Source organism: Cydia amplana, chromosome 2, assembly GCF_948474715.1.
Source record: "Cydia amplana chromosome 2, ilCydAmpl1.1, whole genome shotgun sequence".
NCBI classification, from domain to species: domain Eukaryota; kingdom Metazoa; phylum Arthropoda; class Insecta; order Lepidoptera; family Tortricidae; genus Cydia; species Cydia amplana.
In genome coordinates this window covers 9,162,023-9,174,813 of record NC_086070.1, presented here as the reverse complement: position 1 = coordinate 9,174,813, position 12,791 = coordinate 9,162,023, and the positions used below count along the sequence as shown (strand labels likewise).

The 12,791-nt window shown below is 35.3% G+C and overlaps 1 protein-coding gene across 1 annotated transcript in view; it reads right to left on the bottom strand.

Moving 5' to 3' along the window:
* The window catches only part of LOC134658697 (protein lap4), a 122,471-nt gene that overhangs the window by 61,655 nt on the left and 48,025 nt on the right, over positions 1 to 12,791 (bottom strand). Inside the window, exons 7-11 of the mRNA XM_063514352.1 lie at positions 12,468 to 12,637; positions 9,455 to 9,544; positions 7,295 to 7,401; positions 2,489 to 2,677; positions 2,015 to 2,128 (exon numbers count right to left, since the gene is read on the bottom strand). Coding sequence (XP_063370422.1) covers positions 2,015 to 2,128; positions 2,489 to 2,677; positions 7,295 to 7,401; positions 9,455 to 9,544; positions 12,468 to 12,637 — 670 coding nt within the window. The remainder of the gene's footprint in view (positions 1 to 2,014; positions 2,129 to 2,488; positions 2,678 to 7,294; positions 7,402 to 9,454; positions 9,545 to 12,467; positions 12,638 to 12,791) is intronic.

Below are 12,791 nucleotides of genomic sequence, written 5' to 3'. Positions count from 1 at the left end.
TGTGACAAAGATGGATGGAATGAGAAAATTAATCAAAAATAACAGATTTCTTCGTAGGCATAGAAATAAATATGGAAGTATTTTTTGTGCTCCTCAAGTATGAGTATAACCTATCTATGGTTATATAATATCATTGATACAACCCCCTTCATTTCATATCTACTCACACTCACGTACAAACTCGTTCAATAGAAATGACCAAAATGTAAACTAATCAGGCAGTGCAGATAGCCATAAAGTTCCTACAAACCTGTTGAAAATCTGGTGACAAAACTATTTTTACAGTACATATGGGACATACTAGTGCGTAAAATAGCACTTTTCGTGCGTATGTCGAAACTTTAAAGTGCCATATGTACTGTAAAACGTTGTTCGATACTCGTGCGAATAGGTAATTCGAATTTCCTCATTTTCGCACTTGTATCGAAAATAACTATTTACACGTTTATTCAGGTAAATTTACTCTGTGATATTATTGAATAAGTAGAAATTTTGGCCCCTTCTGTTGAACGTCATTTTCGCTTGTCGATTACGGTGCTCCTAAAGAATCCTAATGATGAATGAATAGAGTTATACAGAAGGCCAGCGTCATTCTGAACATCCCACAATAAATATTATTTCATAACAGATATATAATGAACGTTATCAACTTACTCTTCTGTCGCAGACATGTCTGGGAAAACATGTTATCAAAATAATGACTAGGCAAGGACAGTTTGTCATTACCATTATATTTTCTTTTTGACAAACCAATTTCATTTCTTGCAAAAAACACTTCAATAATCTTAAGAAATATATAGAAAAATGTTATCCATTATGTTAATAAACCTCACCCAAAGATATACCATACAAGTACCAACTGTTATATTCAACTAAGTTATTTGTTATACCTAAAAGCATTTTAATCCTCAAAGCATTTCACCATTACCCTTGTTGTCTTGAACGCTAATTCAATCGTATTTAAACATTGAATACAATTTAACAATGTGTTAAAACTTGATAAGTTACGATACTTTGACTGTCATCATTCATCATTCATCATCTATATCTGTTTTTCAATGGGCTGTTTAAATTCTTATAATATCCTAAGGTATTTTTCATTAATTTCATTATAATCAAAGAGTTATTCATTGTAGTTGTAAAGTATAAGAAAAAAATCGCGGCCTGAGTTTAACAGCCGAACTAGATGGCGGTATACGGTACAGAACCAGCGTTACGGCCTACTGTAGTACGTGGCTGGTACATATACTTGTACAGCGATAACTATTTCAGCTGTCAGATTCGAAGCATGATTTTGTTTATTTTATAAGTCTTCTATTAAATAACTCTTTGCTTATAAGTATTACCACGGTTTGGCTATTTTATGGAGTGATTCCTAAAAATATTAGCGTTCACGCAACTGGGCTAGTTTATTAAATTAAGTAAGTACTAAATCTACGTGACTACCAATTGTACATTTATGCGCAACAGTGATTCTACTTAATTTGTCAAAAATCCAATTTTTCAGCAAAGACAAAATTAAGTTTTGGAAATCAATAATAGTTTTAATTTTTAACAAGCAGAAACGTCTGCGAACGATGCTATTAAGCTTAGAATAAATTTAAAAGTGGAAAAATTACTGTCTTGGGTGAGACTTGAACTCACGGCCTCTGGAGTATTTATCCAGAGGCCGTGAGTTCAAGTCTCACCCAAGACAGTAATTTTTCCACTTTTAAATTTAATCAATAATAGTATCATCAAAATAATGTGTACAAAACCATGTTCAATGTGGTTGGCAACTGTCAAAGGTTTACAAAGATGGCGACAGCATAGATAGTTTAACCTGTCTCTAGTTTCGTTCTATGAAATTTGGCTTGAAGGGCACCCAGGCCACATCTTCAACCGGCCAACCCCATTCTATAAACTTGTCTTTCTGTGGCTTTCGAGACAAATAGACTGTCACGCATAAATGCAGGAATATTATTATTACGTAACAGCCCACAGCAGATTATTATTATTGGGTAGCGTTCGTTACCTCGAGCTCGTCAGAGTCGTCGTTCTCGCCTTCCGAGGATTCCCGGCCGTCGGCCGCGTTGTGGTCGCTTTCTTCATCTTTATCCGGCTCCGTGGGCGCTGATGTATGCACCGGCTGTTTATCAAAAAGCAACCGTGTAAGAAATTAACTAATAGGTGCAAATTTTATGTATTTATAATGTGTTAAATCAGTGAGTTTCCTAACCGTGCAATAAGATGGCAGCACTAAGTCGTAAGGACAAACGCGCTTCCTTACTGACGCTTCTATCAAGATTAACTTTAATCTAGGTGGCAGCACTTACGACTTACATTCGTCTTTAACTTGTTGGTCAATTTAATTACATTTGTTATATTAACGATAAAATTAAAAAATGGAGTTGGATGTTTTTTTTTGCTTGTATGTAATTTCCATGTTGACGTGTAAAAGTGCCCTTGGCCTATTTGCTGAATAAATGTTGATGTTTGTTTGACTTACTTCAACAATTTCTATGGGTATATTATGCACGGCTTCGGTAGGCGAAATAGGAAGTCCGTTGGTGGTCGGTGCTTGTGTTTTGGGCATTTCCTCGGACTGAACAACTTCTGGCGATCGGCCTGCGAGCAGCTTGTGTGCCTTCGCCTTGAGGTCTTTCGGGTGAGGTGTGTTTTGTCGAACGAACGGCGTCTGCAAATCAAATATATAATTAGCAAGATTTATACCAAGTGATTGTGCGAGCCCCATAGTGTTATGTTCAGGCAAACATGGGTTAAATGCTAGGATTCGATGGAAAGTAACTATACGATTTTAGTAGTATTTATGAATTAATTCATTTACTAGGCACACCTAAGGCGTACACGACTCTAGCCAGACTCGAGTGTGTATTTGTATAAATAACCGTGCAGGTATCCCGAGGTAAAACGGGGCTCACACAGGTGTTGATTATATCAAACGAGTTAATGATTCTAAACTAAAGGAAGGAAATACATTATCATTGCTCGCATGCACATGCAAATAAAAAGATGTTTGAATTATTGCAAAAATATCATACCTACGATTAAAACGATTTTTTTAAATACAATAATAATATAATAGAATAAGGCTTGGGCGCTATCCCCCAAAATTAAATTGAAGATCAAATAGGACGTGTAATGCACTGTTTTATTAGGTCTTGTTTGTTTCACAGATATATTCAAAAGATATTTCGTAAACCAAAACCTTATACAACAGGACTGTCGGTCGTGTAAAGTATTTGTAGACGTTGCTGGAATGTGAGAAGGTACGATGACGTTGGACCGAAAAAATTATAATTGACACTTAACCTAATAAGCCGTAATGCAATAATGTGTGGAGGCGGAGTGAATTACAGTACATGATATCATACGGCACCTCTCCTTGGCGGGAACACGACGTGTCTTCTAGATACCAAGCTAATCTACATTAAGTGCAGTTTACTTAGTGCGGTACTACTCATACTCAACTAAATTTGAATAGTGTTCAGACTATTTGGCACAGAATAATCAATACTAAAAAGTACTACCTTAATAAAATAAATCACAAATACTCTTGTGTGTCCTATTTCATTTGCGATGAGTGGTTAGTCATTGTGAGCAAGGAACTCGAAGGTAATAAATATATAAAGTAAATGTGTGTTTAGAATATTCACAACATTTATCTATTACGTTAGACTAGTTTAACGAAAATAAAAACTAATCTCTAATTGCATTTCAACGTGATAACACGAAATTACAAGAGGCTTGAGGCGGTAAGCGCATTCCGACAAATATGAGTGCATTCACAATATTGTATTACTTTCATAATATCGCCGATGTAGCTAGAAGACTGTAGGTACTTATGTGTTGGTTTTCTTGGCCCAAACATACTAAATGGCAAGTAGGTAGTAGGTAAGTAAACTTTTTGCCTTTTCAGGCCGATGTAAGCAATAAAGTCGAACGGGAGTGACCAATGAGTAATGGATTACGATGCTCGAGCCTTTAGATTAGGCTTACAACGTCACCGCCTTAAGTAACGTGCAAACAGAGCTGTCGTATACGGCTCAAGTACAAGCTAAACAACTGTTGGCTATACGAATTCCAGTAACTCTTTTAGATATATACTTGTTTCTATTCTTAAACCTACTTTCATTTCCTTATCTTTATACGTGAAATTAAAGATTGGTAAGTATAAAGTTAAATAAAATATCATTCATCTGGGGATTGAGGCAATCTTTCATGCGAATATTGAAGTATAGCTGGTCAACCAAATCTTGTCAGTAAAAAAAGGTGCGAAATTCAAATTTTCTATGGGACGATATCCCTTCGCGCCTACATTTTTAAAATTTGCCGCCTTTTTTTACTGTCAAGATCTGGTTGACCAAGTATATATAGAGTTTAATATGTTTTTTTTTTCAGAGTGGGGTGGCAAGACAAGGGAATGAGCTGCAAATGGGTATTTTAATTTGTACTTTTGGTTTACTTTCGTTTGTCGGGCGTAACTTTGGATTTTATTGCAAATGGTATTTGGCATTGGTCTTCAGTTATGTAAACACCCCCCTACCCTGCCAAGGTACATGATTAAATGAAAACACCCAGATATTTGTGAATGCACTCGGCAGGCGCTTTGCCGTGTACCTCCGCCAGGTTAGTAATGGAGGAGGACAGTCGCTGCAGCGAGGTCCGCCGCTGGGTGGTGACTAGCTTGCGCACTACGTTTATAGGCCGACGCAGACCGAGCATGGCCTGGGACGCGAAAGACTCGGAAACTGTCGCATCTTCGCTGTCTTCCTGTATCGATGGGACCTTAAAACCAAACATCCTTTTTTCTACGAAAACACCGTTTCGAAAGAACTTAGTGACATTAACTAAAGCTTAACGTTAAGTTTCTGGTATTGGGATTACTCACATGACTATAGGTAAGTAAAGTATTACAGCTGATATCAATACAAATAAATTTACTGATGATGTAGGTACAATATGCAAATAAAAAGTTTGAAAGGAAGAAAATAAATAGATTCATTTTATCCTGTATTTCTTTTTATAATTATACATTCCTGGTTGATGTAACTATGGAAAGTAAGTTATAAGTTGAGAGTTAGGACTTTATATCTAGTTTATTGCGTTCTGTGGGCGACAAGGTGAATATTCCTAAGGTTTTCCTATTTCTATTTTATTATATGTATTTAGAGTTAGACAAAACATTACAGTTACTTATTGACGCAATATTTAAATAACAATATTAATAAAACATCTAATTGGCTTCATATTTATTTTTATAGGTTTCGCCATGTCCCTCTGTCCGTCTGTACGAGGCTTTGCTACTGCTAGAAAAGTAAAATTTGGCATGGACAATATAAATCAACCAATCCGAAAACGTCGTAAACTTTTATTTAAAAAAAAATTTTTTTAGGGTACTTCCCATACAAAATTGATTGTTTTGAAAGAAATCATAAAACAAAAGCTTAATAAATTCTTTCAATGAAAACTATAGCGATTGAGTTATTGCAAAAAGTCCTCTCTTCTTAGTAAAAAGAGGTAAGGTAGGTACAAAGCGTTGCGAAAGTATACTTCCTTTTGCTTGTAATGTACATCATACCTTACAATTAGTAATTTTCGTTCGTGATATTTTCAGAAATCAGGAGTGAATAACATTTCTCTTAAAATATGTTTATTGTTTAAGTATACGAGTAACTGAGTGATTTGTTAAGGGCATTTTTGTGTAACTTTTGAAATGTTAATACATTACTAATGTAACTAATGTCATTATGGCGAGTAAGGTCCACACACACATGACTGACCAGACCAGGTAAATAGTAGGTGTACCACGCATAAAACGCTGCAATTTTTCATTTCCGAACAGAAAATAGAAAAGCGATAAAAAGCCTTAGATAATCGCACAGTAGATTGTGACTTACTCTGACTTAAATTTGAATACCCAAATTCTGCAACTTCAATATAATCTGATTTTGTATGCTCTCAGCAAAGTCTTTTTGTTTTTTTTTTTATGACTGTGCTGAGACTGTTCTTACAAACCTACTGTTTAAAAATTTTTTTTTTATTCATAAACTTCGATACCTTTGACATTGCTAGAGATCGGCGCAAACATGTTACACATACAGGATGCCCCCAAAATACGTTGAAAAAGATTTTTTACCGCGCGTACTGTTGATAATTTAAATTTTTTGGGCTTATCATATAGTTCGTTTTTTTTTAGCATTAGAAATAAGGTAAACAATCTTGATGTGTCTTTTAATTGAAAAACTCATTTTAAAAATACATTACGGTAAATATGTAACAATTATGAATCGAATACGATCTTTTATAGTCTTCTGCTTTCATAAGTAATAGTTATTGATTTTTAAAAAGTGTTTTTCAATTAAAAGACATGTCAAAATCGCTTACCTTCTTTCAAGTTCTTTCTAATGCTAAAAAAACGAACTATAGCCAAAGGAGAATATTTTGAAGATAAGTATGTTTCCAGAGTACGTTTTGTTTCCATTAATCAAATGATTGTAGTTTTAAAATTTAATGAGATTTTGTAATAGACGTTTAAATTATTCCTCTATAAAAAAACCGCGTATTTTTGGGTCACCCTGTAAAATTAACATTTTCATAGTATATTTCATCCATAGAATACGTAACAACTGAAATGTATGCCAATATATATTTAAAAATCACAAAAAATAAATGAAACTTAGGTATAACTGGTTTGTAACACTGCTGTAAGTGTCACGTGGATATCGGATGATTATCATTGTGGCCATCATAAAGTTGCGATTTTATGGATGCCGCGATAGGCGAAGTGGTAAAGAAAATAAAACTTAATGTACACCAAACAATAATAATTTATTGCACATATATGGATATAAAAATATATTTAAAATAATAATAAAATTGTTAGAGTAAAACAAGATGTAAATAAATTTCCACAACCAGTCAACCTTTAAATGACAATTCTAAAGCATGTTATATTTAAGTAACGAAACATTTAACATAAATCATATATACCCTTCAAACTCATGCACAGTTGTGTCGGTAAACACACAACCTAAATTACATTTACGACCTATTCTAAAGCTACTAGTAACGAGCTTATTGCTATATAAGCCCTGTGCCGTGTACATCTCTGTGAGACGTATCTGAACCAAGAGCGTAAATCTATGCATTTCTTTCTGATCGTGGCGCCTACATTGTGGAAGCATAGAGGTAGGTCATAGCGGAGCGATTTGTAAGCGTGTGTGCTTTTGAGAGATTTACGCGTCCACCGGCTGCGGGTCACCATCACCAAGTAACAACAGCGAATGCTCACCTCTTTCGCTTCGGAGACGTCATCCGTGAACTTGACGGAGTGCGTGCGGGAAGCCTCCTTCTCTTCCCAGTCTTCGCTGTCGGAGTCCCGCTCGCGCATACTTGTGTCTGGCGAAACAAATGATCTTAGCATATTTGGATACATGTTAAAAATTATATATACCTATATAATGAAATATTTTTAGATGTAGATAATATTGACAATATAAGAATACTAAGACACGTTAAATAATGTAGGAGCAAATTTGACAAGTAGATGGTGCTGTACGGCGACATGTTTTATGGTAAACGGATTGACAAAATGTCAGCGCTTGATAACCTTAGCTACCTATGTCTTTGCAACAAGAAATATGTATTTCACTCCTTTATGCGTCTTATGTTCTCTTGTCTAGAATTAACAATAACTATGTTGAATGTACGACTCGCCAAGACAAAATTATACTAACAAAACCACTGGATTGTCTATAAACTTTGTAGATGTAGATAATACAAAAACGCTAAGATGGGTTATGATTTTACTACTTGATTTCTCGAGTAAATCTCACTTTTACCCAAGTAACCAGACGACTACTTGTACCTGTAGGTACTTTTACACGCAGCACACTCCACTACTATTAGTCTATTACCGATCTTGTTATTAAATATACATGTAGGTAAAATGTCATAGCATATAACAAAACAAAAGCGCTTTGAAAAGATGAAAGCGAACAGTACCTTGGAAATACGAGACAACATTTAAAGCAGAAACGTCAAAGATGTTGACAATTTAACCCTAAAGTTGGCGTAAATGGAAATAGGTAAGTACTGACATATAATTATATGAGGACCATAGTCTGTAAGTTTTAATAGACATACATGGTTGCCCAAAAATACGTTGACAATAGTTATTTTCGTATCGAACAACGTTTTACAGTACATATGGCACTTTAAAGTTTCGACATACGCACGAAAAGTGCTATTTTACGCACTAGTGCGGAAAAGTAGCCCCATATGTACTGTAAATATTTTTTAGGATTATTTTTCTTATTTACACGTATTTTACAAATTGATAAAACAAAGCGTTATCTAAAAAATAGTCTACTTAAGCTTTGATACACAAACGCAAACGATTGGTAAAATTCAACGTATTTTTGGGCCATCGTGTATAATATCATTCACATAATGTTTCATTTACGCCAGCTTTCGTGAATTTATCTGTATACCTATGGACAATAAGTGTTGTTTATTTATATTTGCTTGGTATAATAGAATGGGATGCTGTGCTTATGCAAAATTATATTCATATTTGTACTATTGTGCATGTGCATCTAATACAGCAGATATTAACAAAAGCTTTACATTTTTACAGTAATGGTACCCTTAAGTCCTGGTGGTGTAGTTAAATCTATATTTTGTACAATTAGTATACAAATTAGTTTACGTTGAGATATTTGCAATGATCGGAATAGGTAGTGCCATTTGGGGTCAATGGCCTCAAACATTGTACTTAACATGGATAAGACTCGGGATTCCAAGACTCTTATTTTTTCACGAAAATATTTCTTGGTATGTCTTTAATAGGCTACAGGACTAATGTTCATTTATGGTATCAATCGATCGGCTTTGTTTTTAGGATCATTTGTCTATATGGGACCCATTGCATTAAAGCAACACAAAAGTCAGAAATTATAGTCAAAGTCCGACAGTCGCACTTCACTCGCGAAACGCCCCTCACAAAAGGATAAGTGAACGTGACGTCAAGGTCATTGAGATCCCATCTTGAAGTATGGACAAAACAAGAAAATTGCGTTTTTGTCCGAGAAATATAGCGTTTATGTATATAGTTGCTGTACAATATTTTTTTGGATAAAATGTAAGGAATCGAATGGTACCCTTACTTTTATCGTTTTTGGAAGTTAAAAAAAAACTTAAATTTTGAAACTTTCTGGTCCTGTATTTTTGTAACATTTCCGTATTTTATTTTAATATCCACATTATTATGATAAATTGCTCATTTGCTATAAGATTTTGTTATAAAATTCAACATGTGTCATCATCCCTATTGAAGTAGGTAATATGAAAACTCGGGGTGAAAAGGTATATCCATACTAAGCTTACGCACCGAAGTCCCGTGAAATGGCACTACCAATTCCGATCACTGGATATTTGTGATGAGCCTCACCTCTGTCCGCGTCAAGTTCCTGCGACTGTGAATTAAATCTGTGATTCCTGAACCAGTGTCCACTGCCGACCTCTGATGTGTGATCCAGCTCTATTTATGGCGTGACAAGTGTCAAAAGGACATTTAGTATTTACACAGCAAAAACCAAAAAACACAACATAGTCCCAGAAGCAATCTGCAATTTAGCAGCTTTTAATAATACAGTTAAATAACAATACGTACGGTTTGTTTTTAAATTTATGTGTTTAATTGACTACAGATATTAAGTACTAGTAGTAGTAGTAGTAGTAGTAGTAGTACTCTTTATTGTACAAAAAGACATATTAAAAATTACATACAATTAGTAAGAAGTACACAGGCGAACTTATCCCTTTGAGGGATCTCTTCCAGTTAACCTTTGGATATTAAAACATCCGATTGCAAATTTTTGCGTGTCAACTGCACGGATTGCATAAATTTTGAGATTTTTAATAACTTTAAATAGGCCAAGTTATTGCAGATTGTCACTGACACAAGCAGAATTAAACAGAAGCACAAAAGCATATGCAAAAAAAACATTTAAACATATGCTCACCGTCACATTATGCAAAAATAACCATTCAGCAAAACAACATTGAGATTAGAATAGAATGCGCGGTTTCTTGAAGGTCCTACCATCTACCATGTTTTGATCGTTGCCTGATGCAGGTGGTAACTGTCATCTCAGTTTAGTAGTCTTAATAGGGATCAATTCGTAACGTTGTATTAAGTTGATTTTTTAATATACATATTGATATGACAGCTACCGCATCAAGTCACAGTGAAAACATCGTAGTTAGAATGTATATTATTATATAGTAATACCGCCAAGATAATTCATTATTGATTTTAGTAAATTAGAGAAGCCGAAATTGCAATCGCAACGCCTGTCGAGGCGGTAATTAAGAATGGAAAAGAAGAATCTTTTGTTTTGTATGTTGGTTACCATTGATTTTTGTATATGTATATTCTTCTTCTTATCGTGTGATGGGATCATAACTAAATAATATTTTGCCAATATCTTGCCACCTCTAACCCCCGGGGGGTAGCTCTTATGAGGTCTTCTGTAGTGCACGTAATTGGACACAGGGAACACTGCATCATATGTCGCGTTGTTTGTTGGTCGCCACATTCGCATAGTGCATCACTTTGTCCCGGGTTGATTCCCCATTTCAGGAGGTTATCTTTGGATCGGCCAACTCCCGATCTTCGATTTGTATATGTATATTAACGCTATATGTTAGCATTCCCTAGCGTTCCATTTGAAGTTGTTTTAATTTCGTTCGAAAAAGCCATAAGGAATTGATTAGGCATATTAAATTTTTTATGTGAATTATTCTGACGATACAAACTTGTTTTATTTTAAAAAAATAAGTAAAATTAAAATTGGGATTTGTACTAAGTATTAAAGATTAATGGTAAGCAATACGGCACATGATCCTCCAAACTAAATGGTATAATATATAATGTATTGCGTTGTGTATCATAGGTACATATTTCCCACGTGTGAGACAATACTTGCACACACACTTAATATTGTACTCGTATGATGTCCTCAATTTTAATTTCACTACGATAATGAAAACCACTAAAATGGCGTGCAATTGTAGATAAACGTGATGAAAGCTAGGTGCTTAAATAAAATGTGAACTAAATATCTAGTGAAATGCGACAGACGACACCGAAAGCTATAAAAAACTCATTATAATGTCGCAATGATATACTTGTCTGCGAGACATTCACTCAATTTATGGTCGCTAATACCAAGTGACGTTTTAAATGTAATACAAAAACAGCATTTCCATTTAATTTAATGACTAACTTGTCTTCACGATCGGTCGGAATGCCGACGCCATATAATTGGAAACGTCAAGAAAGGAGAACTGTTTATGCATTACTAGCGACCCGCCCCGGCTTCGCACGGGTTAACAAATTATACATAAACATTCCTCTTGAATGACTCGATCTATTAAAAAAAACGCATCAAAATCCGTTGCGTAGTTTTAAAGATCTAAGCATACATACAGACAGACAGCGGGAAGCGACTCTGTTTTATTATAACTATATAGTGATAAAATTCGCCAACAATGGGGCCAGCCGATTACCTATCGTATTCGTATTACATTTAACAAGTCACCTGGTATATAATATGGACCTACGCTAAAACCTAATAAAATTCTTTTTCTCAAAAATGGACGGCAAAGTCGACGTTGCCGGTTAAAAAATAGGTCGCGAAGTGCGTAGTTTATGGTCATTCAAAAAATTAAAAAGTTAAAAACATTGCAGTCTCGATTTCGGGACTGCAATGTCGCATACAAATTCCATTATTTAACGAGTTCCAAACTTTTTAAAACTTCAAATGGCCATATCAAATGAAGGCATAGGTCCCTTAAACAGCCAAACAGATGATCAGCACTTATTATTATAAAGCCTATAACAGACTATCGCACCGCACCGCGACCTTGGAGCGTCGCACCCATAAGTGAGAGCGAGAAACAGATATCTCTTTCTCGCTCTCACTTATGGGTGCGACGCTCCAAGGTCGCGGTGCGGTGCGATAGTCTGTTACAGGCTTAATGTTGGTACCGCGACTATTTAGGTGTCTCAAATAGGTTGGCGTATTTTCAGCAGAAAAATACACTTCTTTTTTTTTTAAAGGCGGCAAGCTAATTTTTTTAATGGTTGTATTTTTTTCTGTGAAAATTAATGGAAAATTAGAACGTTGCTTCTGTAAGTTCTGTAAAATATTTCTATTTCTTGCACCATTTTTGAGAAAAGCACTATATATGACTCGGCTGGAAGGCTACTTGCTGGCTTCGGATTCAATTAAACGGACTCCCAAGGTCGTCCGTTTAAAACGAATCCTCAGCCTGCAAGTAGCTACTTCCGAACCTCGACAATAATGTACTAATAACATGTTTGTTAACATGTACTTATTATTCTTTAGGAATTGGGCAAACAGGAAATGGATTGTTTGAGATAAATATAATCTTACCAGGTTGTTGTGTGTAACTAAGCTGCGGCAATAGGAAGCACGTGAGGACCTTCTCCCCCGTGGCCTCGTCGTTGTCCGTCTGGAAGGTGAGCAGCGGCTGCGCCTGGTTCTCTGATAGCCACACAGCCTTCAACTCTAAATTCACTAAGTCATACGGTAAGTACTGCAATCTGCAAATTGTAAAGAGGTGTTTAATTTCAATAACTCAGGTTGTCTAATCTAAGTATCTATACTTCGACCGACAGATGTCAATTTTTGGGATAGAGTGGACATGTAAATTGGACAATGCTGGATAAGCGAAGATTGCTTTGGTTTGTCTATGAG